Consider the following 26,206-nt stretch of genomic DNA (forward strand, 5'->3'; position numbering starts at 1 on the left):
CTCATCTGAAATTCCTTTAACTTGCCCCATTTTCCCCCAAATTCCCACCACCAAAATCTATGGGATGCCCCAAAACTTAATTCAATTGCTACCTCCTACTTGAAGCTTTCACTGATTCTATCAATGACTGTGCTTTCTTATGACATTTAGCACTCTATCATAATTACCTCACATTTCTCAGTTGCCCAGTGAAGCAGACATCTTACAAACAAGATTTATATCTCACTTCTATAGATGCATATGAGAAATGAATGAATGAAAAAAATGTTGCCTTCGGGATGGATTAGCAATGGGATCCTGCTGTGTAGCACTGGGAACTCTGTCTGGTCACTTATGATGGAACATGTAATGTGAGAAAAAAGAATGTATACATCTAAGTGTAATTGGGTAACCATGCTGTACAGTAGAAAAAAATATATATAAATAAATGATTAAAAAATAAGAAAAATAAGTAGCCGTGCTTGCAAATATCTGGTATTTTGGTTTATAAAGATCTATAAGTAGTACATTTAAAAGAAAATCAATATTTTAAAAATTAATTTTTATATTGGAATTAAAATCACAAGATTTAAAAATAAAAATACTATAACACAGCATATACCAAGGAGTCTCATACCCACCCTGTCCTCCTCCACTATATTCCCCCTTACTTTGCCCCCATAGGTAATCTTATTATTTAGTTTCTTATATATCCTTCCAGTGTTTCTTAGTGCCAATATAAGTAAATAAAAATGTATTATTTTCATCTATTTCTTAAAAACAACATACTACACACACTGTATTATATAATTTTTTGCACAATATAGTCTTATGAGCCCTTCTTTCTTATACCTAAATGACCATGTTACTTGATCATCTGAAAATTTAACCTGATCATCTATTCTCTCAGTAACAGAGGTCTCCTTTATTCTGTTTTTACTAGCCATAATATTCTACTGTGTGGATGTACCAGATTTTAATCAATTTTTAAAATATTTAATGCTTTTCAAAAGTATTCACTAAGAAAAACATATATACCCTTATGCACTATTTATTAAATCCTATGCAAATAAAATGTACACATAATTACTAACCTGGGGCTTGGAATCATTTAAAATAAAGATCTACCCTGTAAGTTATCAAACTATTTTAAAAAGAACACCTTTTCCTCTTAATGTCCTATTTATCTTAATTTGACATTCCATCCTAGCTCCCTCCTAGGAAGGAAAGGAAAGGAAGAGAGATAAAAGGAGGGAGGGACAGAGGGAAAGCATGAGGAAGAAAAAAATATAAAATTTCTTAATAATTAAGGTTTGATACTATTTAATAATGTCAGCTTGGCTAAACCTAAAAGGGCTCCTCTAGCATCTTTACATTAAAGAGACTATGATATGAATGGCAATGAGTTATCTAATTAGAACTAAATCACATTTACCCGGGGTGCATATCCTCTTATGTCAGAACTACATCTTAAATTTCACTAGAATTATCTCCATCTCATCCCTATTTTTCCCCTTAAAACCTTTTATACTTCATTCTCAGTGGGTACATTCTAAACTTTTAAAAAGCCTTTTGAAGTAACTGCTTTTTCAGCATATCTTTGAAATAAAATTCATTCCTCCAACTTTCTATTAGCATTCCCTGGAGTTCTAGTCTATATCACCAGCTATCCTTCATTTAGATCAGCTTCAGATCACTTGCTCTCACGTTTTCCTTTTACCTGCTCTAAAGAATAGTCCTCCCATGCAAAAGTTCCTCTGCCAGGGATCAAACCCGTGACACAGCAGCGATGTGAGCCACAGCAAAGACAATGCTGGATCCTTCACCCAGGCCCCATCAGAGATTTCCACCAGATTCTTAAACAGCAGCCAACTTGTAAGTGTATCCAGTTAACTACTGATATCTCCTCCTAGTGATTTCACAGGCACATCAAATTTCTATGTTCAAAGTGACTCCATCTATAAATCTCCACACCTATTCCTTCTCCAATGTGTCCATCAACTCTATAGATGGGTCTGCCATCCACCTAACTGCTTAAGTCCAAGCCTAAATATCTTAACTCCTTCTCCTTCATCCTTCCCTTGAAATCAATCATTAAATCATCGAGCTAATCTTGGAAGAGCTCTACACCTCTCCATCTCTACTACTGCCTTTCTAGTTCATTCTACTATATTAACAAGCTATTATCTATTCCATGGATTGCTTCTGCAGCCTCCTTCTGCTGTATCTATTATAGCAGTTCTTCCTTTAGATCTTATCACTGTTAGCAGATATCCTTTGAATATGCTAATCTAAAGCTTGCCTGTGCTATAAGGATAGGGCCCCAATACTTACCACAGCACAGGCTTACCAGATCTGGCCTCTGCACATTTCTCAAGCTTCATCCTATACCCACTCTCTTTCCTCATTCTCCATACTGTGTAACAACATTGACTTTCTTTTCAATTCTCAGATGAATCAGGATCTTTTTCCCCTCAGAGTCTTTTCAAATAGCGTTGCTTTGCCGGGAATGCTCATTCCATTCTTTGTTTATTCAGCTTCAGTGTCTTCCTTGCCTGGCTCTGAATCTATCCTCAAGACATAGCTAAGAATCTTGCATTCATCCTTCCTAATACTTATATTATTAATAATTATAAAAATGTCCTCTCCAAGATTTGTCTTTGCCATCTTTGTCATTAGACTTTTAGCTTTTGGGAGACGAGTAAATATATATGTACGCACATATGTATGTGTATATTTGTCTGGGTCTGAATGTCTAAGGCCTAGCTTATGTGATGACAATCAAAATTTTTTTTGAATAAAGAGTAATAATAGCAAACATATGCAGAGTACTCACACTAACATAAGTTGATTTACTAAATTTGTACTTTTTCAGCCTTTAAAACCCTTGATAAGAGGAACCCAAACTATTGGAAAAGTTAGATAACTTACCCATAGTTATACAGCTAAATAAGTTTTAGAGTTTGAACTGAAACCTAGGAAATCTGCCTACTCTGGAGTCTAGAACCTGTTTTCTGAACTTACATGATACATTCCACCTCCTGTGTTATGTGGTCAATAAATAAAGATGCTAAGCGAGAGTGAGACATAAAACTGAAATTAAAGATCTATGAGTAACCTAATACCAGCAGGCAAGAGCCAAAAAAAGAGGATATTCAAGGTAGGTAAAGTAAAAAGAGAGTAATTTTAATTGCCGAAACTAGGCTTTCTTAATGTGTGAGCAAATGAAGAATGCTCTTCCAGCTGTCTGATGAAGTCGATGGACTCTTCTCAGAACAATGTTTCTGGTTTTTTTTTAAATTAAAATATACAGAATTACAAAGGAAACCAATTATAGTGGAATGCAGTCCAAACATTTTAAATACCAGATTTGAGATATATTTTTATATGTCCTTCCTTATCAATGCACTTTAGATACATCAAAACCTAAAATTTTATCATATAAAAACAGATCATTTCTAATGGTGAAAAAGTCACAAGAGTGTTATTACTATATTTTATGCCTATAGTTATAATTAAAAGAAACTTAGGTTACAGTTTAGTAAAAATAAAGATGTCATTTTTATCCCATTGAGGTTCAAAGAGCCAACCCCCTAAAAACTATCTCCTGGAGTTAAGTATCCCTGGCCTAAACAAAAGTCTTCTCAAAGCATGACTTTTTCTGGCCCAAAAGTGGAAAAAAGTGTGACCAGCATCTTTTCTGAAATGTACACTATTAAAAAGCACTGCCCTAGATTCATTTCCTGGCCACATAAAATCATATGATTTTAGTTTTAACATTAGGTATATGCAGATGACATTAAACACTAGAGCCCAATTTTTCTTGTTACTCTGAGTAATATTAACATCTATGTTTCAAAACAAGAAGGATTATGATTGGCATGGTTCTTGAACTCAGACACTCAGGACAAAACTATCACTGTCAGGCATTTAGCGAAAGAATCATGCTAACTTTTCATTATCTTTTCTTTTCTTCTAACTCTGCTAAAGTAGACATTTATAAAAACGATCTCAAAGGCAAATAGACATGTGTGGATGACTTTGGGCTGATGTTTATTAACATATTCAAGGAAACACATTATAGTTCATACACCTAAGGTAGGCTAATATGTGAAAATAAATGGTTTAAAAACAGTTATCAGTAAGCCAGAAAAAGAAACAAGCTATATATAAATCAGGTATTGGTCATGTAAATAATAAGTTTCCTGTAAATTATTTACTCTTCTAAGGAAAAGCACTCACATAAAGAATAAGACTACACTGTGACTAGGGACAAAAAAATCTGGTAGATTGATAAAATTCAGAGTAGCCTTTGCAATGTCATCTGAATTTGTTGAAAGATGAGCAACTACACTGTGGATTAAAACTTTGCCTCTTTATCTTTTTTCAAAGAAAGGTAACTATTCCCTATGATGATAGCAAGAATTAAAACCAATACTATTTTTACCACTCTACTTTTGCCTTTCTACAAGGAGAGCTTTAATGGTCTAATGGTTTTTGAGCTGAAATAGAGGACAATTCTACTGAACATGATGTGGTTACTGCTGGGAACCACTATTCTAAGATGGACTATCTTAAATCAGAAGATACTCTCTTTCATAACCTCTCCAATGGAGTGAGAGGAAGAGACGTTTCCAGCATTCTTTCTGTTTTTACTACACTATAAGCAAAAATAAATAAATAAGGACCAGCCCCCCCCCCTAAAAAAAAGTACAATAAGTTGTTAGGTTTCAGCTTCCAGTCAAAGGGAAATTACTAATATTTGGATTTTCCTTCTCTTTATTAACAAATAAACAAGTGTATAAAACATATTGAACTGTTTTGGAGAGTAAAAACAGGCAATATAGACCTATGAACCCTCAAAGAAAAAAACTAAAGGAGATGAACCCTATATAATCTTGGCTTTCTGCCTGAAGGTCATTTCTTTTTTTTCCCCACATCCATGGCATGTGGAAGTTCCTGGGCCAGGAATCAATTCTGAGCCACAGTTGTAACCTACACCACATCTGCAGCACCACCAGGCCTCTAACCACTGCATGAGGCCACGGATCGAATCTGCACCTCAGCAGTGACTCTAGGCAGAGAAAGTACCGGGTACTTAACCTGCTGGGCTGTAGCAGAAACTCCTTGAGGGCCATTTCTAGATTGTGGCCTGGGAGGAAGAACCCTAGCAGAACCCACTGGCCTCAGTGAATTGAGGGGAAGGAGATCTGAGTTCTGGGAAACTGAAGTAACTGAAATTTTAGAGTACAATACCATAGATAAGGGAGTTGTGCAGAAAAAGTGCAACAGAAATCTATGTATGAGTTTCTGTATGTCTTTGCCTACACTATATATGCATAGGGTAAAACTTACAAAACACTAGGGTGAGAAAATTACTGAGGAAAATAAATACTGAAAAATTTCAAAATGAGCAATTTGAAGAACTCTATATAGGACTCTGAAATATTTGGGTTCAAATCAGTTAGAGTGAAAAGGCTTCACTGAGTGCTCAGGAGTATTAAGTAGTGGTCAGAGAATGCTACTCTAGATCTACCTTAGAAAGATTTAAAACAAATCTACGAATGAACTATTCCACAACAAACTTAACTGTTAGTAAAACAAAATTCAAATTCAATTTTCTTTAAAGGCAGACAATGCTATCCAGTCACTCACCAATATAATATTAATAATGTCCATCATCCAATACAAATTACTATAGACAGTCACAGAAACAGGAAAATGTGATCCATAACTGGGAGAGAAATCAGTCAATAAAAATAGACCTAGAAATGATAGACATGATGAAATTAGGAGAAAAGCACATTAAACCAGTTACTATAAAAACATTCAAAGATATAAAGGAAAATATAAATATAGTAAGAAAAGAAATAGATTAAAAAACAGAACCAAAAATGGAACTGCTCAGAACTGAACAATACATTATCTGAAATAAAAAACTCAGCAAATAGGTTTAACACCTGATTAAATACCACAGGAGAATAGATAAAAAATGTAAAGATATAGTAATAAAAGCTATCCAAAATGAAAAAGAGAAAAGACTGAAAAAATGAATCATACTTCAGTGACCTGTGGAACGATAACAAGCAGCTTAACATGCATGTAACTGGAGTAATGGAGGGCAGGGGAAGGAGAAGTAATGTTTTTCAAAATAACGGTAGATCAGTTTCCAAATTTGATAAAAACTATAAACACACATCCAAGAAGCTCAACAAATAAGTTAGTGAAGAAAAGAACCCCAAGAGAAAACTGGTAATAAAGGGAAAATCTCAAAAGCAGCCAGAAAATCACTGGGAAATCAAAAATAAGAATTACCACTAACTTTTCAACAGAAAGATTACAAGCCAGAAGACAATGGGAAAATATCTTGAAAGGATTCCAAGAAAAAAAAAAATTATAATATATATTATATATATCACGATAATATAATATGTGATATACACACACACACACAAATACATATATATATATACACATACATATATATATATCCCTTACCTGGAAGTCTAATACACGGAAAATATCTTTTGGAAAAGAAGGCAAAATAAAGACATTTTCAGACAATAGCCAAGAAAATTAAATGCCAATAGAATGGTACTAGAGGGAGTTCCCATCGTGGCACAGCAGAAACAAATCTGACTAGTATCTGTGAAGATATGGATTCAATCCCTGGCCTCACTCAGTGGGTTGGGGATCCGGCATTGCCACAAATTGTGGTGTAGGTCATAAACATGGCTTGGATCTGATGTTCCTGTAGCTGTGGTGTAGGCTGGAAGCTGCAGCTCCAACTCACCCCTAGGCCTGGGAACTTCCATATGCTGTGAGTATGAACCTAAAAGGCAGGGAAAAAAAAAAAAAGGATGGGACTAGAAATATTGTAAAATGTTCTTTATGCTAAAGAAAATGATTCCAGGTAGAAATAAATATAGGTAGATGTGAAAATACAATGTTAGGAAATTCTCATATTATATGTGAGAATACAGTTAATTTGAAGATTAACTGTAGTAAGCTGAAGATGCATATTGTAAATTCCATACAAACCATTAATAAAGTGAGACAAAAACGTATAGTGAATAAGCTAAAAGAGGAGGTAAGCTAGATTACTACCAAATACACAATATAATCAGTTAGATTTATTACTTTTAGCTAAGGTTTTTTTCTTATGAGTGACAGGATGAACTTCTACTGACGTCTGTAACATACACTAGTCATTTTCTTATTTTTGCACAAACATTAATTATACAGTTTCTTCATGTACAAAACTAAAGAACCTCAGAATATAAACATTCTAGAAATTCAATATACATCACTCTGCCAAAAAAGTAATAGATCCCTACTTAGATAAAATATAGGTAATTTTTACAAATTAAGTGATAATTTTTATTAGTAAGATGTGACAATATCAAAGAAAGAGAATCATCAAAATTTAAGTTCAGTGGTATAAATCTTTTCTCAGAGTTTGAGAACATAACCATTCATTTCTGAAACAATTCAAGACATTTTAAAAATCGATTTCATTCTAGAAAAGACCTAACAGAAAAAAAAAAAAAATTTCTACTTCTAAAACCCCGTAAAGAAACAAAAACACCTTTCCAATGATTCCCACACAAGTACAAAAAGTAAACTTTAAAGTCTTATACATTGTTTAAGGAATACAGGTTAAAGAGATTAGTTGTTAACAAAATACAAAACTTCTTAAACTGAAAAAATATATCAGTAGTATGCCTTGACAAAAGCAAAGTTTAAAAAAAAATACCTTAAATATGTAACACACAACTTCAGTGATATCTGAAAGCTACTTTATTATATAAAATATTTTCCTTTGGTGAGCTTCACCAGCTGGTACCATTTGCCCAGAGAGACAGCTGTTTTTTAGTTTTCCTATCTCAGCACGTTTCCAACTGTCAGTTCTAACTGTATGCAATCCCATAGTGACAGAATACTTTAAGAGAAATGGCTCATTAACTGTGAATCTACGAAGTCCACTCTCTTCAGTGAATTCAAATTAAACCCACAGACTTGCCAGCTCAAAACAGAATTCCCCACACATTTTTTGTTGTTCTTTTGCACTGTAGATGCAAAGTAAAATATTCATGCCATCTACTATAAAATTTTTTGCTCAATCCTATAAATGTACTGACATAAAAATGTTCGTAGAAGTATATCTTGAAAAATTATGAATTACAAAGCTATTTTTTTAATGAGAACTTCCAAATTCCTTTACAATGTAAGCAGCTTACAATTTTGCAGAGAGCCTAGTTTGAACAACAAAAGCTCAAATTAAAAATGTATAATAGGTTCTTAGAAAATTCCTAGTAACAATTCTAAGAGGAGATTGACCACACACGCCTATAAGAATCATATGACATAATGCATATAAAAGAGTTAAAAAGAAAAATCAGTTTTTAAGTGTAAAATGAAGTAATAACTTTTATAAATTACTTGAAAAGTAATGAGCATGAGCCTGGCCATGAGCATGGATTATGCAAGGCAGATGCATATCAAATATATGTTTACCAAAAGAATATAAATGGATAACCACAACAATTTCAGAAATTGAAAAACTTGTATACTGTTGGTAGAAATATAAAATGGTGTGGCCACTTGGAAAATAGTATGGAGGTTCCTAAAGAAGTTAAAAATAGAATTACCATATGACCTCGTAATCCTACTTTTGTGTATACATTCAAAAGAATGAAAAACATAATCTCAAAGAGTTATCTTCACCATCATGTTCCTTGCAACATTATTCAAATAGCCAAGATAAAGAAACATTTCAACCCAAAAGTCCAATAATGGAGGAATGGGTAAAGAAAATGTGGTATTTACAAAGTATTTACAAAGCATGGAATATTATTTAGCCTTCAAAAAGAAGGAAATTCTGCCATACATGACAAAATGAATGACCTGGAGTATATTATGCAAAGTGAAATAAGTCAATTATCGAAGGAAAATACTAAATACTGCATGTTTCTACTTATATGAAGCATGTAAAATAGTCAAACTCAGTGAAACAGAGAGTAAAATGGTACTTGCCAAGGGCTGGGGTAAGGTAAAATGGCAAGTTGCTGTTCATGAGAAATACAGTTTCAGCTATATAAGAACAATTAATTCTAAAGATCTGCTTTAAAACATAGTGTCTATAATTAACAATACTGTAGTACACTTAAATATTTGTCAAGAGGGTAGAGCTCATGTTAAGTTTTCAGCAGACTTTCTAAACTTATGGGTAGTGCATTGCTTCAGACCTCAAGTTTGTGTGAGAATGATGACCACTAGAGTGTTTAACATGTTCTATGACTTGTAGGATTGCTCAGTGCAATGAGGGGCCCCAAATAAACTCTCACTGTTCCACAAGTCCAAGTCAGGATTCTCACACTGGCCCCTAAAATATCTGAAGCAAAGAATATCCTACGTTCTGGTATCTACTTAGACTGTTTTATAACCCCTGACTTCCAATGTTACATATGTTATGACCCTAGAAAGAAACTGCTTCCCTAAAATGAGATTTGCCCATTTCATGAATCTTTTTCATTCAAGCAGTTGATGCCATGAAAATGTCCCTCACTTACAAAAATATAAATTTGATGTCAATTTTCTAATAAATAATTATGATCTGAGATAGCAATATCTTGTTTGAAAGCAAACCAAAATAATATTTACCCTCTACTTGAAATCTTCTACGCTTGATTACAGCAATGAATAAAGTATTAATCACTGTGAAGTCTCATTCTTGTTCTCTGTCAAGTAGTATGCTCAGTCAACAAATATTTATTGAGAAGCTGCTATATACCAGTCATTGATCCAGGCACTGGAAATCCAGTGGGGGGGGGGGAACAGGTATCTCCTCTTAGGGGACAGATAATAAAAAATAAACAAATAAAGTGGACAGCTCTTTATTACTGCATAGACCAATTCCCAACTAAACATCTCACCTCTAGTTTCTATGTGCCAGGTGGATCTGATAGCTGTTTTTACTTCCTAATTGTCAATACTCATGTTGCATTTTTAATATTTCCAACAAATCAACCATCACTAAACATAAGTTGCTTGAGCAACTTGTTATCAGGCTCCAAAACATGTCTAGTCAGCCAAAGTAGGTTTGAGCAAACAAATATTTTATCTGATATACTAGTTGTGCACCTCAGCTCATTTTAACATTAGCATAGCACAGACAGTTGTTCTAGGAGCTAGTTGGAAAATGAGTGCAGATTAACACTGAATATGTTTTCTAAGCATCCCAGTATAGCTTCAACTAGTTATTCTGCATTCAACAAGATATTTCAGGATCCTAAGCAAAGCTAAAAAGTATGCACATTCTCTTCACATAATATAGTCTACATACTTCTTAGCAATTAAAAGCCACATTTAATCTTAGGTTTGGGAAACCTAAGGCCTATAAACACTAACAAATTGGTCTTCCCGTCTTCAAGTGACATCTCTGCTAATTCCTAGAAGTTACTCTTAAAAAAACGAGTTCAAATGCCTTTGGAATTTATGACTTTCTAATTCAAGATTTAATAACCACATGCAATAAATTAACCTCTTCCTCAGACTATTTCATCTGTAAAACATTTAAAAATCAATTTACAGTCAATGACTTAAAACAGTTTTTGTTAAGGAAATCCATACAAAACTTTGAATAGTATTATACTGACCTCAAATACACATTCTGAATAAATTAAGTTCCAGAATTCTTTCTAAAGTCTATATCATGCCACAATCAGAATCCCTCTATTCTGATCAAACAGTTCTCAAATGCCCCAAAAGAGATTTCAAATAGTGTATGTGTCTGTACACACACACATACATGAATATGGATATATGTGGAAGCATGAGTGCATCCTCAAAGGAAAAAGAGGTTCAAGGAACAATTTGTGCAGTCTCTTCTTTAAAAATCAGGGAGGAAAAAACTGACAAATTCATGAAGAAGAATCAAATAAATAGCATAATTGAGAAGGCCCATCTGCCTATGACATAATAGCCAAGCATGATTTTTTAGAATCTTTTCCCTTTAACTAATTTAACAAAATGTTCTTAAAACCTAGAGAGTATTGAGATGGGAGTATGGTGGAGGGCATCAATTAGCATACATTTTAGAAGTCAAATATAGTTTATCTTTACTGGTACTAGTATAATTTAGCCTAATTTTCATTTCTATTATTTCCAAAATCTTAAATCAATTTTGAGGAAAGGAAGAACAAAATAAAAAGATGTGCAAAATTAGAATATATCTACTCTTTTTCTGGCTCACACAAGATATATTTGTAAAATATTTGTATGTAAAAACAAACTGTATATATTACAAACTTCATTTCATGCAAAATATACTTTGCATTAAATATCTACCTGAATAAATTTTTTTTTTCTAGAGCACAGAATGATAAAGATTTAGTACAAAAGGACATTGGCTCAGAACAACATACCAGATGAACATAAAAGGTTAATTTTAATAATCAAATTCATAATTCATCTAATCTAGGAAATGCCAAGAATAGTTTAAAGAGATCTTCCATTTAACATGAACTAATGCACCAACTGTCAGCAACAGTGAAGATGACTAAATGATTCTGAAATACAATATGCTTGTGTTTAATGACATCAATAGACATGTAGGAAATTTACAATAGATTATTTGCCCAGTTACTGTGATGCCTGTAAAACCATTACCAGGCTACAAATCATATTCTACTTTTAGAACTGTCCATGATTCAAGAAAGGGGGAAAAAAGCATAAAACATATTATATTCTTTACTGAGACAGGTACATTTTAGTGAAAATACAATTTTAAGAATGTTATGCTTTTGTTTCTGGCACAGAAAAACATCTCTAAGCATTATTCATATTATTTCTCTCCCCTAAAGTTAACATACTTTAATGCCATATGGGCACAAATTTACTTCTGTTCATTTAAACTTGCAATTAAACTTTATAACATAGAAAACTGCTAAAGTAAAATAATCCCATTCCACTGAAAGGCTTTTTTTTTTTTTTTTTTTCTAAAATAACATGGGTGATGTGCCAAATGGCTGGGGTGGTAGCTCATTATACCTTCAGAGAGAATCCAAGTTTGAGGCTTATCTTGGGTTCTCACACACAGCAGCAAAACCTTGGAGTGCCAACAAGGGTTAGAAAGGGCAGATCAAATGTCTGAATTGAGTGAATCCATTTAGAGGGCAATGGTTGTTTACTATCCTATCTATTGAGAAATGTGTTAATCTATTGATCAATACATTTTATTGTAACTTTATTAAATAATAGTCCCTTATATCTAAAATATTCAAACTGTTTCACAGAAAGAAGCCCTTGTGCTGCCCAGAAAATGTTCCTTTTTTCTCTAATCTATGTCAACTCTTAAAATCATAAAATTCTCTTTAGTGACTGAAAGAAATAACTTGTGAAATTCCGGTTTATAGGGAATCAAAAAGCTAATATACTTTCAAAGAAATAAGCAGGAGGATCTGGTCCAGCATATCATTAATCTTAAATAAACATTCATAAAGTGGGTAGATGAGAAGATAAGGCATCCCCAACTAGAGTAGGAAGACCAGAGAAAAACATCTAAGCGATCAAGCAGTAATATGCAGAGTGGGGACAAACCCAGACACACAAAGCAACATTTTCCATACTGTCTTTAGTATCAACAGTGGTAAATCCTTACTCCGTTTTGGAGAGTTTGAATAAAGTTGTAAGGGCATTTCAGTCACTCTATATTAACAGCTACACATAAATTCCAACTACTGGCACCATGACAGATAAGCCAAAAAACAGATCAACTTTAAAAGCAAAAATAAATACTTCGGTATACAGTCACATATTCAATTAGCTTGATAAAGAGCATCCACAACAAAACCTATAGTTAACATTATACTTGGAGTTCCCGTCGTGGTGCAGTGGTTAACGAATCTGACTAGGAACCATGAGGTTGCGGGTTTGATCCTGGCCTCAGTGGGTTAAGGATCCAGCATTGCCGTGAGCTGTGGTGTAGGTCACAGACGCTGCTCGGATCCCGCATTGCTGTGGCTCTGGAGTAGGCTGACGGCTACAGCTCCGATTGGACCCCTAGTCTGGGAACCTCCATATTCCTCGGGAGCGGCCCAAGAAATGGCAAAAAGACAAAACAAACAAACAAACAAAACATCATACTTAATGGTAAAACACTAAATGCTTTCTCCCTAAAACTGGGGACAAGGCAAAGATTTGTACTTTCAACACTCTAATTCAACATAGTGCTGGAAGTTTTGGCCTCTGCAATGAGACAAGAAAAGGAAATAAAAGACATACAAATCAGAAAAGTAGAAATAAAACTGTTCCTATTTGCAGATGACATGGTTATCTACATAGAAAACCCCAAAGAATCTAGAAAGAAAAAATAAAATTCTAGAATAAAGAAGTGAGTGTAGCAAGGACGGTCGGATTCAAGAAAAACTGACAAAAATCAATTATATTTCTATATATAACAATGAAAATAAGAATGCTGAAATTAAAAATATAATACCATTTACAACAAAGCAAATGGAATACTCAGGTATAAAATAAACAAAATGAGTATAAGACTTCCATGTTGACAATTACAAAATACTGATGAAAGAAATAAAAAATATAAAGAAATACAAGTCATATATGTTCATATAAAACTCTACATAACAAAGATGTCAATTCTCCACAAATTTACAAGCAGGTTAATTCAATTCCAATTATTAAAATCCAAGAAAGACTATTTTTGTAGATACAGAAAAAATTATTTTAATATACACATGAAAATGTTAAGAAACTGGAATAAATAAAACAGTTTAAAAAAATAAAGTGAGAGCAATTTCAAGACATATCACTACAGCAATCCAAACAATGTAGTATTGGAAGAATAATGCACACACACATCAATAGAACAAAGTGAAAACTGAGAAGCAGACACTCACATAGGCCCAAATAAACTTTGAGAAACATGTAAAAGCAATTAAATGGAGGAAAGACAGTCTTTTCACAAATGGTGCTAGAACAATTGAATATTGACAGGCCAAAAAAAAAAAAAATCTACTTCTTATACCTAATACAAAACTCAACTCAAAAGGGATCATGTTTTTGAATTGTGTAACATACAACTACAAAACCTGTAGGAAAAAAATCAGAAGAAAATATTCAGCATCTAGGGCTAAGCAGAGCCTTAGATGTAACACTAAAAGCATGATTTGAAAAAAATTGATAAACTGGACATTATTAGAATTATAACTTTGGCTCTGTGGAAGACCTGTTAAGAAAATAAAAAGACAAGCTACAAATTCAGAGAATATATAAATGATTCCCTTCATTCATGGTAGTTATGTTCTATTATGGATTCTCCATGAACATGGAATTAGCAAATATCAAACTGCAGTTTCCTGCAAGCCTCTGTGCAATTTTCATCAAATGATCAATACATAAACTTACTTTATGTGTGTTTCTCTTTAAAATCACCTTATATAATATATACTGATTCATTAGCATGGAGCTTATGGCCAATAGCACTGTAAGTCATGAATGAACAAAGCTTATCTAATATGTATATTCTCTACAAGGCACACAAAAGCACAAAAATGTAAAAAAATTGGCACTAAATAATCTGTAGACACTAGTTTACAGAAGGAGATTTAAAATAAGAAAGTAGAGTATCACTTGCTTCACCTTTGCTGAAAATGGGTGTATTGGTGACTCAATATTTTCACCACACTACACATATCTGCAAATCACTGCAGCACTCCAAGTATTGATTTGAGGTTTACAAATTAGTTTGTTAGTAGGAAAATGCATAAATATAAATTCCATAACAATGAGCAATGATTGTATTTGCGACCCACATATCTGGAAAAGAACTAGTATCTAGGATACATAAAGAACTCTCAAATTTAAAACAGAACTCAAACAATCCAATTAGTAAATGGCCAAAAGACATTGAGACATTTCACTGAAGAGAATATAAAGATGTCAAGAAAGCTCATGAAAACATGTTAAACAATATTTGGGGAGTTCCCATCGTGGCACAGTGGTTAACAAATCCAACTAGGAACCACGAGGTTGCGGGTTCGGTCCATGGCCTTGCTCAGTGGCTTAAGGATCCAGTGTTGCTGTGAGCTGAGGTGTAGGTTGCAGATGCAGCTTGGATCCCATGTTGCTGTGGCTCTGGCATAGGCCAGTGGCTACAGCTCCGATTTGACCCCAGCCTGGGAACCTCCATATGCCACAGGAACAGCTCTCGAAAAGGCAAAAAAAAAAAAAGACAAAAAAAACCCAAACAACAAACAACATTTGCCATTAGGGAAATGCAAATTAAAACCATAACAAAAATACCATTACTCATTTATGACAATGGCTAAACTAAAAAATAGTGACAACATCAAACGCTAGTGAGGATGCAGAGAAACTGGATCACTCATATCGATGGTGGGACTGTAAAACAATATAGTCATTCTGAAACACAGCTTGGCAGTTTCTTAAAATACTAAAAATGTAACTAACCATATGAACCAGCTATTACACTCTCAGGCATTTATCTCATAAATATAAGCAATTATCCTGGCACAAAACCTATATACAAATGTTTATAACAGGATTATTCCTAATAGTCCCAAATGGAAACAACCCAAATGTTTATCAACAGATGAATGGTTAAACCACCTGTGGTATACCCATACCACAGAATAATGCTCAACAATAAAAAAGATACATGCAATAAAGTGAATGAATCTCCAGAGAATTATGCTGAATGAAAACAGACAATCCCAAAAGGTTATATACTAACTCTACGATCCCACCTATAAAATATTGAAATGAAAGAGTCAGAATTGGAGAAATGATTGATGATATAGGGGTTAAGAAGGGGCTGAGGTAGGTAGGAAGTGGGTATAGCAATATAAGAGATGCTTGTGGTCATCAAGATGTTTCAAACCTTGACCCAATAAATAGCAATATTCTGGTTGCAATACTGCATTATCTTTTTCAAGATGTTAGCATTGGGGGAAATGGAGTCAAGGTACACAAAATATATCTGTATTATTTCTTAGAATTGTAAATGAAACTACAATTATGGCAAGTTAAAACCAATTTAAACAGTAAAATGCAGATATATTTTCAACTATTTTATTGAGTATATCATAGTTTCCTGAGGTAGAAATGTATAAACTGTTGAAACACTTTATTTCAAATTAACATAAGCTAAAAAAAGGAATCATGCATTTTATAAGGTGAGTAGAAGGATACATTCAAATAAAACAATAAGATATTGAAATGAAAATTACTTATACAATAAAAAATTGCTTTAAACTGCCAGAATAATAACAATAACAAAGTATACCATTATTGTTTTTTTTTTTGCCAACAGAAAATGAGTTAGCTTTTCAAAATTACAACTAAAAACAAGATTTTTGGTTTTGAGTGTAAACATAGCATTAACTTAGTTCTAAAGAAACTTATGCCACAAATTTGATGCAATTATAGAAACAGTCATTGTTCTATTTTCTGGCCACTGGTGTCATCTCTAACGAACCATCTGACAAATGCATACCCCATAAGAAAGAGACAAAAATGATTCTCAAAAATATTTTTCCTTCCAGAAAAATAAGTCAAGATAAAAAGGTGGAAAAATATAATTTTTAAATTGCTGCTACTATCTTCATTTGTAAAACACAGCAAAAAGCCGCACAATTCTTTTTTTTTTTTTGTCTTTTTGCCTTTTCTAGGGCTGCTCCCACAGCATGTGGAGGTTCCCAGGCTAAGGGTCTAATCAGAGCTGTAGCCACCGGCCTTCGCCATAGCCACAGCAATGTGGGATCTGAGCCCTGTCTGCAACCTACACCAAAGCTCATGGCAACGCTGGATAATTAACCCACTGAGCAAGGCCAGGGATTGAACCCACAACCTCATGGTTCCTAATCAGATTTGTTAACCACTGCGCCACGACGGGAACTCCAAAGCCATACAATTCTTAAAAAATTAATTTATCTCCTATTTCTACATTATGTGGCAATGATATATGCTATGAAAGATTAAAAGTATAAAAAGAAAAAAAACAGCAATAGCTGCAATGAAAAATATAAGATGTATGCTACAGAATATAGCCAGAAACTTAAACAGTATCTTAGGTTGAACAAGTTTAACAAGTAGGTACCAGCTCTCAGGAACTGTAAAGGGTCTGAGATTTCACTTGCAAGGTACGAAGTTAGCATACTACTGTTTCAAGGATGCTGGCAGAAGACTGACTGATGGGTTGAAACAAAGGCCTTTATTACTCATAGCACAGCAAGCAACATGGGCATATTCGTGTCTGTTCAATTTGCACCCATGTCCCATGGGGGCAACATGATGAGCCCAGATAACACCTGCATATTTGCGGTTGCACTGCCAGAGAGGAACCTTTGGGCAAGGGCCCACTACTTTTTGAGCAAGCTGAAAACATTGTTGCTAATAAGCCACGCCCACTCTCTTAAGAAACTGGCTCAAATTAGTAGATGGATGTCTTCCAATCTGGGACACTCAGCAAGAATATGCAGGAAAGCTTGGGCCTGCTCCCACCAACAGCAGTTATTCTTAAGAAACAACATTTTCACCAAAGACTGCAGGAAAGTTAATATTTGAGTATTCAGTAATTAAACAAATTACTATAAAATATAAACATTTCCTACTTCAAGTGAAATACGCAAAGAAATTAAGTATAGCCTACATTTACCATATATCAAAGATCCAGAGGTATGTGGCCAGAATGTACAAAGGGAAGAGCCATTTCTCTGCCACCGGTGAGGCTGTAAATTCCTATAAAGCAATCTAGCTTTAGAAGTTTGAAATGTGAGCTGAAGAAGTGGTAGGAGAAGTGTATGAGAAATAATAAGGAATAAAAAGTGAAAAAATTTTTAAATGTCTTCAAAAGAAATCCAGGCAATACAGCACCACAAAATCTCACACTTCACCAAAAGAAGTTGTTTGGTACATCTCAAATTAATGTGCTTATTTAATCACCTTGATAGAGTATTAAGATACAGATTCTGATTCAGTAGGTCTGGGGTGATACCTGAGAGAGGACATTTCTTATAAGCTACCAGATGTTGCCTCTACTGCTTTGAGCAGACACACTCTGAGTAGCAAGGGTATCAAGACTTCCACTGACTGCCAAATCATTGCCCATACAAAGTCTGTGGTGCATTACACTCTGAATGTGCTGAAAAGATGAGATTTTGAAATTTTCTATCATTGGGGAAAAAAATCATGTTGCTCATGTTATAATGCCTTTAACTTGTGGCTAATACTAATTAAAATTTAATTTTCAAGTAATGTTAATATAATTATATATTCTATAAATCTGTGTGCTTTTCTCCACATAAAAATATTTGGAGCATATTGGTCCTCAAGATTATCTTAATGCAGTTCTTAATTATCTTCTGGTATGTGATCTATGTATAAAGGTAGTAGTGATTCCAACTTCAATTAACCAATTTAGCTCACAATGTGCTCTTCCTGCTGCTAGTATTAAGAATAAACCTAAATATATAATTCATTTCTTGGCACTTTTTAAAAGGTCTTTTGATAACATTTTAGCAATATGTAGGTTTCTGTACAAGTTCAGAGAATAAACTCATTTAATAGGGTTGTGAAAACTTGTATGTTGAGAATAAACTAATTTGATTTCTGGAAAGAAATGTCAGGATCTTGTATTAAGTACTATGCTTCTCAAAAGTAGATTTGTCTTTATAAATCCTTAATCCCAAGACACATGACTCTTTCAGAGAATAATGGCAATAGCATCTGTTAACATTGAAAAAGTTTATCCCCAAATTATTTAGAATATTAATAAAGGATACTAAAAGAATCAAGCATTTACATATAGAACAATGTGATATTTAAAACATATACACTCCAAAAAAAGCATTTACTTAAGAAAAATAGCTCTCACCTCTTTAAATAAATGTACCAAAATATCAATAATATACCATCACTGCCATTATTTCTATGATTTTGTTACTTAAAATTCCTCAGTATCAGGGAGTTCCCGTCGTGGCGCAGTGGTTAACGAATCCGACTAGGAACCATGAGGTTGCGGGTTCGGTCCCTGCCCTTGCTCAGTGGGTTAACGATCCGGCGTTGCCGTGAGCTGTGGTGTAGCTTGCAGACGCGGCTCGGATCCTGCGTTGCTGTGGCTCTGGTGTATGCCGGTGGTTACAGCTCCGATTGGACCCCTAGCCTGGAAACCTCCATATGCCGCGGGAACGGCCCAAGAAATAGCAAAAAGACAAAAATAAATAAATAAATAAATAAATAAATAAATAAATAAATAAATAAAATGAAATTCCTCAGTATCAGAACAGAAGTCTGGATAACAATACCCCAAGAACTCAAGTAAGAAATATCTCACCCTGATCTGACTCTCTAACGAAAGTTTTAAAAGGAGATAATAATTAATATATTCAATAACTGTGATGAATATTAAAACTGATTAGTATAAAATTATTTCAAAAATTACTTATCTTGATCTAGCTAATTACAACACCCAAGTTTGAAAAAGACAGATTTTAAGACAACCAAGACAAGCAAGCAAATGTTTCATGGCTTATTTTTTGCTTTCATATTTATACCAATTTTTTTTTTGTCTTTTTACGGCTACACCTTCGGCCTATGGAAGCTCCCAGGATAGGGGTTGAATTGGAGCTGCAACTGCTGGCCTATGCCACAGCCACCGCAACACCAGATCCAAGCAGCATCTGCAACCTACACCACAATGCTGGATCCTTAATCCACTAAGCAAGGCCAAGGATCGAACCCACATCCTCATGGATACTGGTTGGGTTGGTTACCACTGAGCCATGACAGGAACGCCTATATCCAATTTTTAAAATATTACATTATTTTGTCTCATACTGAAACTAGAGCCATCTTTTTAAAAGGGTTAAAATCTACCTTAACTATAATTTCTCCATCGTGACCTTTACAAATGTTTGGTAGAATTCACCACTGATGCCATCTGGCTCTGCAATTTTCTTTGAGAAAGGATTTTTAACTACCTCTTTAATAGAAATAAGAAGAGTTTAATAGAAACAGTTAAAATAATCCATTTAGGTTGTATATTTATTTAGTCAGATTTTAGAGTTTGAATTTTTCAAGGTCATTGTCCACTTCATCTTTGTTGAACTTAGTGACACAAAGTTATTCATAATATTCCCTTACTACCCTTTTAATATATGCATGATATGTAGTGATATCCTCTTACACCTAAAATTGTCAACTTGTGCCTTTCAGCTAGGAATTTATCAAATTTGCTGATAACAGAAAACAACCAGCTCTTGGGTTTATTGATTTTTTTTTTCCTTATTGCCTTTCTGTTTTCTATTTAATTTATTTCTGCTCTTATTTTATTATTTCTTTCTTCAACTCACTTCAGATTTTATTTGCTCCTCTTTATGTAGTTTCTCAAGGTGGAAGTTTAGGTCACCAATCTTAAACCTTTCCACTTTTTAATATATAATGAGTTAAAGCTAGGAGTTCCCATCATGGCTCAGAGGTAACAACCTGACTAGTATCCACTAGGATGTGGGACTGATCCCTGGCCTTGCTCAGTGGATTAAGGATTCAGCATTGCTGTGAACTGTGGGGTAGGTCACAGACCTAGCTCGGATCCCACGTTGCTATGGCTGTGGTGAGGTTACCAGCTGCAGCTCTGATTTGACCCCTAGCCTGGGAACTTCCACATGCCACAGGTGTGGCCCTAAAAAAGCAAAAAAAAAGTTAAAGCTGTAAGTGTTCCTGTAAGTATTGCTTTATCTACACCTTATATATATGACTATACAATTTTGATATGCTATATTTCCCTTTTCAGTAAATGAAATATATAATTAAAAAATTCTCCTTGCAATTTCTTTTTTTACTGATGAGTTATTCAGAACTGTACTGTTTAGTTTTAAACAATAAAATGTGATTTTTCTCCAGATAGCAATTTCTGCATGTACTATATGGTCAGAGAACGCACTTTTTTTTTTTTGTCTTTTTGCCTTTTCTAGGGCCACTCCTGTGGCATATGGAGGTTTCCAGGCTAGGCGTCTAACTGGTGCTGTAGCCACCGGCCTGCACCAGAGCCGCAGCAACATGGGATCCAAGCCGCGTCTGCAATCTACACCACAGTTCACGGCAATGCCAAATTCTTAACCCACTGAGCAAGGGCAGGGACTGAATCCACAACCTCATGGTTTCTAGTGGGATTCCTTAACCACTGCGCCACGACAGGAACTCTGAGAACACACTTTTTATGACTTGAATATTTTGAAGTTCATCAAGATTTACATTTTGGCCAAGAATATGGCCTATTTTGGTAAAAGTCCTGAGTACACTTGAAAATAAGGTTTATTCTTATGTTGTTGGCAAGAGTGTTCTAAAAATACCAATTTGATAATGTTAGGTCATAGTGTTCAAATTTTCTGTATTTTCACTTATTCGTCATCTACTTCTTTGATGAATTATTGAGAAGAGTGCTAAAATCTCCTGCTATAACTGGATTTATCTACTTCTTTTAGGTCTATCAGTTTTTGCTCTGTGCACTTTGAAGATCTGTTATTAGGTACATAAACTTTTACAATTTTTATATCTACTTAATGAATTCATTTATCATGGTTACATGACCTGCTTTAGCCCTAGTAATATTCCTTGCTCTGGAATCTAATTTTTCTGCTATTAATATAGTCCCAGGTTGCATTTGATTATTGCTAACATGATGTATCATTTTTTCCAGATTTTATTTTTGTACCATGTGTCTTTACTTAAAATGGGTTATTACAGACAGCATATGACTATGCCTTGCTTTTTTTATCCAATACAACAAACTCTGCCTTTTAATTGGGCTTTTTAGATAGTTACATTTTAAATAATTTTTTATACTGTTGAATTTAAATCTGAGTTCTTATTTCTCTAATGTCTTCCTCATTGTCTCTTTGCTCTTTTCCAGGCTACTTTTATACTGATTTTTAAAGTTATATCAGTTTATCTTCTTTATTACATTAACTAAACCTCTTTCTATTATTTTTTAAGTAGATTGGTCCAGAAATCACTAACACATTTTTAAGGTATCAGAATCTACCTTCGTATTATACCACTCCACATATAGTAAAAGAAACCTAAAATACTTTCTTTTCTCCTGCCCCAGCCTTTGTACTATTGTCAAACATTTTATTTGTACACATGCATTAAACTCTACAATGCATTGCAACTATTTCTGTTCAAAAAGTCAATTAACTTTTGTCATCAGCTTTATTGAGATGTAATTCCACATCACAACATTCACCCTTTTGAATTGTACCATTCATTGGTTCCTTGTATACTCACAGAATTGAATCACCACTATCTAAATGTAGAACATTTCTATTATCCCCCAACAGCAGCACTTATCCATTAGCAGTCACTCCTCAATTTCCCCTGCACATAATACCTGTCAGTGAGTGACTAATCTACTTTACGTTTTTGTATATTAACTTATTCTGGAAAGTTCATACATTACAATTTTTCAATATTTGTGTGTGTGTGTGTGTGTGTGTGACTCACTTCTTTGACTTACACAATGTTCTCAAGGTTCGTTCAGATTACAGCAGGCATCAGTACTTTTTACTGTCAAATAATATTTCATTGTATGGGATATACCACCTTTTGCTTACCCATTCATCAGCCATAAACACCTGGGTTCTTTCTACTTTTTAGCTATTATGAATGAGGCTGTTAGTTTTTGTATGGACATACATTTTCAATTCTCTTGATTAGAATTCCACTTTGATTAGAATTTCCGAGTCATAGAGTAACTTTATGGTCTTATGGTTTAACATACTGAAGAACTACCATATTTTTTTCAAACTTGTGAATCATTTTATAATCCCAGAAACATGTGAGGGATCTGATTTCTCCAACATCCTTAATAACACTTGTTATCTTTCTACTGCAATTATTTCAGTGGGTGTGGAGTAAGATCCTTGGTTTTGATTTGCATTTCTCCAATGACTATTGATGTTGAGCACCTTTTCATGTGCTTATTGCCCATTTGTATACCTTTTATTCAGAAATGCTTATTCAGACCTTTTGTCCATTTTATCAATTATCTGTGAAAGATATTTTTAAATATAAAAAAATTGTATTTAACTAGGTATTTACCATTTTTCATGCTCATCATTCTTTTTTGTAGGTCCAAATTTCCACCCGGTATCATTTTTCCCTTATGTGAGAAGGACTCCCATTAGCATTTCATGTTATAATTGTCTGATGTTGATGAATTATTTTAGCTTTCACATGTTTGATTTTTTTTTTTACTTTGCTGGTTTCAAATAATATTTTTCCTGCTTATAGAACTCAATGTTAACTTCTTTGTTTAGGAATTTTGTCACTGCACAGTCTTCTAGTTTTCATTATTGCTAATGAGAAGTCTGCTGTCATTGTTATATTTATCCCTATTACTCTAAATACTAGGTGTCTTTTTCCCTCTATTGGTTTTTAAGAATTTCTCTTTATGACTAGTTTTTAGCAATTTTATTATGCTGAGTCTCTGTATGATTTTTTTTCATGTTTCCTCAGGGGCTCATTTTGCTTCTTAACATCTGTGGATTTATATTTCTCATCAAATTTGGAAATTTTTCAATCATTATTTCTTCAAATATTTCTTTTTCTGTTACCCATCTTCTCTCCCCCACTAGGACTCCAATTACAAATACCTGAGGTTCTTGGTATTGTCCCATAGCTCTGTCCTTTTTTATCCCAATCTTTTCTTTTCATTTTTTTTTTGTTTGTTTTGTTTCATTTTGAATAGTTTCCATTGTTACAATTTAGGTACAGCCATCTTTATTTCTGTACAGTTAAATCTGCTATCAATCTCATCCAGCGTGTTTTTTAAATTCAGCTATTGTTCTTTCCATCTCTAAAAGTTCAATTTGGATCTTCATTATATCTTCCACTTCCCTACTTACCACACTCATACATCTATCTTCTTGAACTATGGAGCATATTTATAACAGCTCATCTAATTCTACCCTGTGTATCATTCTGGATTTCTTACTATTGATTCATTTTTTTTTCACTTCCCTCCTTACCAACACTCATACATCTCTCTATCTTCTTGAACTATGGAGCATATTTATATACAGCTCATCTAATTCTATCCTGTGCATCATTCTGGATTTCTTACTATTGATTCATTTTCTATCCTGTGTATCATTCTGGATTTCTTACTATTGAATCATTTCTCCCCCTAGCTGCAGGTCATATCTTCCTACTTTTGTGCATGCCTGGTAATTGTGACTGGATGACAGACACTGAATTTTATGTTGGTTGCTGGAATTTACTATATTCCTTAAAATGTTCAGAGGTTTTATTCTGGGATTCTAGGATGCAGTTAAGTTACTGTGATACAGATTGAACTTTGTGGATGTTTTTAAGCTTTACTGGAGTGATTCCTGAATAGCCTTTAGTCTAGAGTTAATTTGATTCCATCCAGCACTAAGACAGTACTTTTTCGAGAAACAGCTATGTCCCATGTTAAGGAGATTATTTTACTCTGGTACATAAGGAAGGTATGCCCAGCCAAAGGAAAGCTTTAGAGATTGTTCTCCCTGCTCCTTTCCAGTGGCTTATTCTACCGTGTTTTTAGATTGCTTAAAGCATGCATTTTAGTAGATTACTCACATGTGTGCACTGATAAGGACTCAGCCGAAAGGTTTATTCAAGGTAAACCCACTGTAGATCTCAAGAGCATTTTCTCTTTTTGCTTCTGCACAGCTCTTTCCTTCCAGCATACTACACCACAAATTTGAGCAAACCCTAGCCAGTAGGATCTCCCTAAACCCTGATTTATCAATTCAGGAAAACCTCCAGGCTATGTTTGGGTTTCTCCTCCAGTGCTATAGCCTGGAGCCTCTCCACAGGCAGTAAGCTGTTGCACAATGTCTGAAAATTATTGTTTCATGAGTTTTCTCTGACTTTTTATTTAAGGCAGAGGAAAAATTCATTCTTTGTTACCCCACATTTTGGCTGGGTTTGGAAGTCCTACACACTTTAAGGAATATAAACATTCATTCATTTACCAATCTTCTGCACAAAACCAAGCCCTTTTTGCTGAGTGTTATAGTTTCAAATTCTGCAATATTTGTCTTTCTTATGTCATCATACTTATTATGAATTATCTATGATTTCTCCTTTACACTATTTAAAGACATTGAGCACATTTAAAACATTTAAGAAATACGTGTAATGAGTGAAAATTTATCTAGATTTTATAACTCCCTACAAACACACACACGCACCATCTCTTACAGTTATTATTCATATTTAATTGGACAGAAATGTCTTTTAATACTTGCCTTTATGCAATCTTTCCAAATTATTCAACTTTTTTTCATAAAAATAACAATTTTTCTTTCAGTTTTCACTGGTTTATAGAATTATAATAAAAATCATAACTGGAACAAACAAATTTGGGAATAAACTCAGCTGGAGGGAAAGAGACATAGACCACCAAAGAATGCCCTATACTAGCCATAATGTTCAGCGTGAATCAGACATACAATAAATTAATAAGAAACTAGTTACAAGTTTTTTAATAGAGCTCCTACTACATAATCAACTTTTACCAGATAATTTAATACCTAAGAACAACAGATTTTTATTAAATACTTTAGAAAACAAAGAAAGTCAGTCTCATATAAAATGTCAATGATTTAGAACAGTATAGAACCCAAAAAGGAAGTTGTGCCAAAGAATCCCACTACCTTTCTGAATAAAGGCAATCATGTGAAATTTTAAAATACAGGTTGTGATAGGGACTTTAAAGAAGACAAAGACAGAGTTTCCTGATGTCGAAGTGCATTAAGCATCCGGTGTTATCACTGCTGTGGCTTGGGGCACTGCTGTGGTGCAGGTATGATCCCTGGCCCCTGAACTTCTGCGTGTGAGAGGAGTGGCCAAGTGAAAAAAAAAAAAAAAAAAAAAAGGAAAGAGTGTGTAGTTTGTGTGACAGGAAGAGGAGCAGACCAGGTGAAAGGGATGGCAAAGACAACATCTTAGACAACAAAAAGCAATGTTCACAGTATGGCAAACAACCTAATGTAGCAGAAAGTGAAGAGTATAGGAATTCGTACCAATAAATCCGTTATTTCCAAATAAGAAAATGCAGTATATTATCTATATAACATGAAAATGAAAAATAAGCTATGTTTTCTTAGAGAACTCTTAAAAATCAGTATCTTAAATT

At 34.0% G+C, this 26,206-nt stretch overlaps 1 protein-coding gene across 4 annotated transcripts in view; it reads right to left on the bottom strand.

The window, feature by feature from the left end:
• Window positions 1-26,206, bottom strand: part of FAM172A (family with sequence similarity 172 member A) — a 416,065-nt gene that overhangs the window by 328,065 nt on the left and 61,794 nt on the right. Inside the window, exon 3 of one of the 4 annotated variants that reach the window (XM_047778293.1) lies at window positions 5,635-5,744. The exons of the other annotated variants lie outside the window; for them this stretch is intronic. Coding sequence (XP_047634249.1) covers window positions 5,635-5,744 — 110 coding nt within the window. The remainder of the gene's footprint in view (window positions 1-5,634; window positions 5,745-26,206) is intronic. 4 annotated transcript variants of the gene reach the window in all.

The sequence above is a fragment of the Phacochoerus africanus genome, chromosome 4 (genome assembly GCF_016906955.1).
Source record: "Phacochoerus africanus isolate WHEZ1 chromosome 4, ROS_Pafr_v1, whole genome shotgun sequence".
Taxonomy (NCBI): domain Eukaryota; kingdom Metazoa; phylum Chordata; class Mammalia; order Artiodactyla; family Suidae; genus Phacochoerus; species Phacochoerus africanus.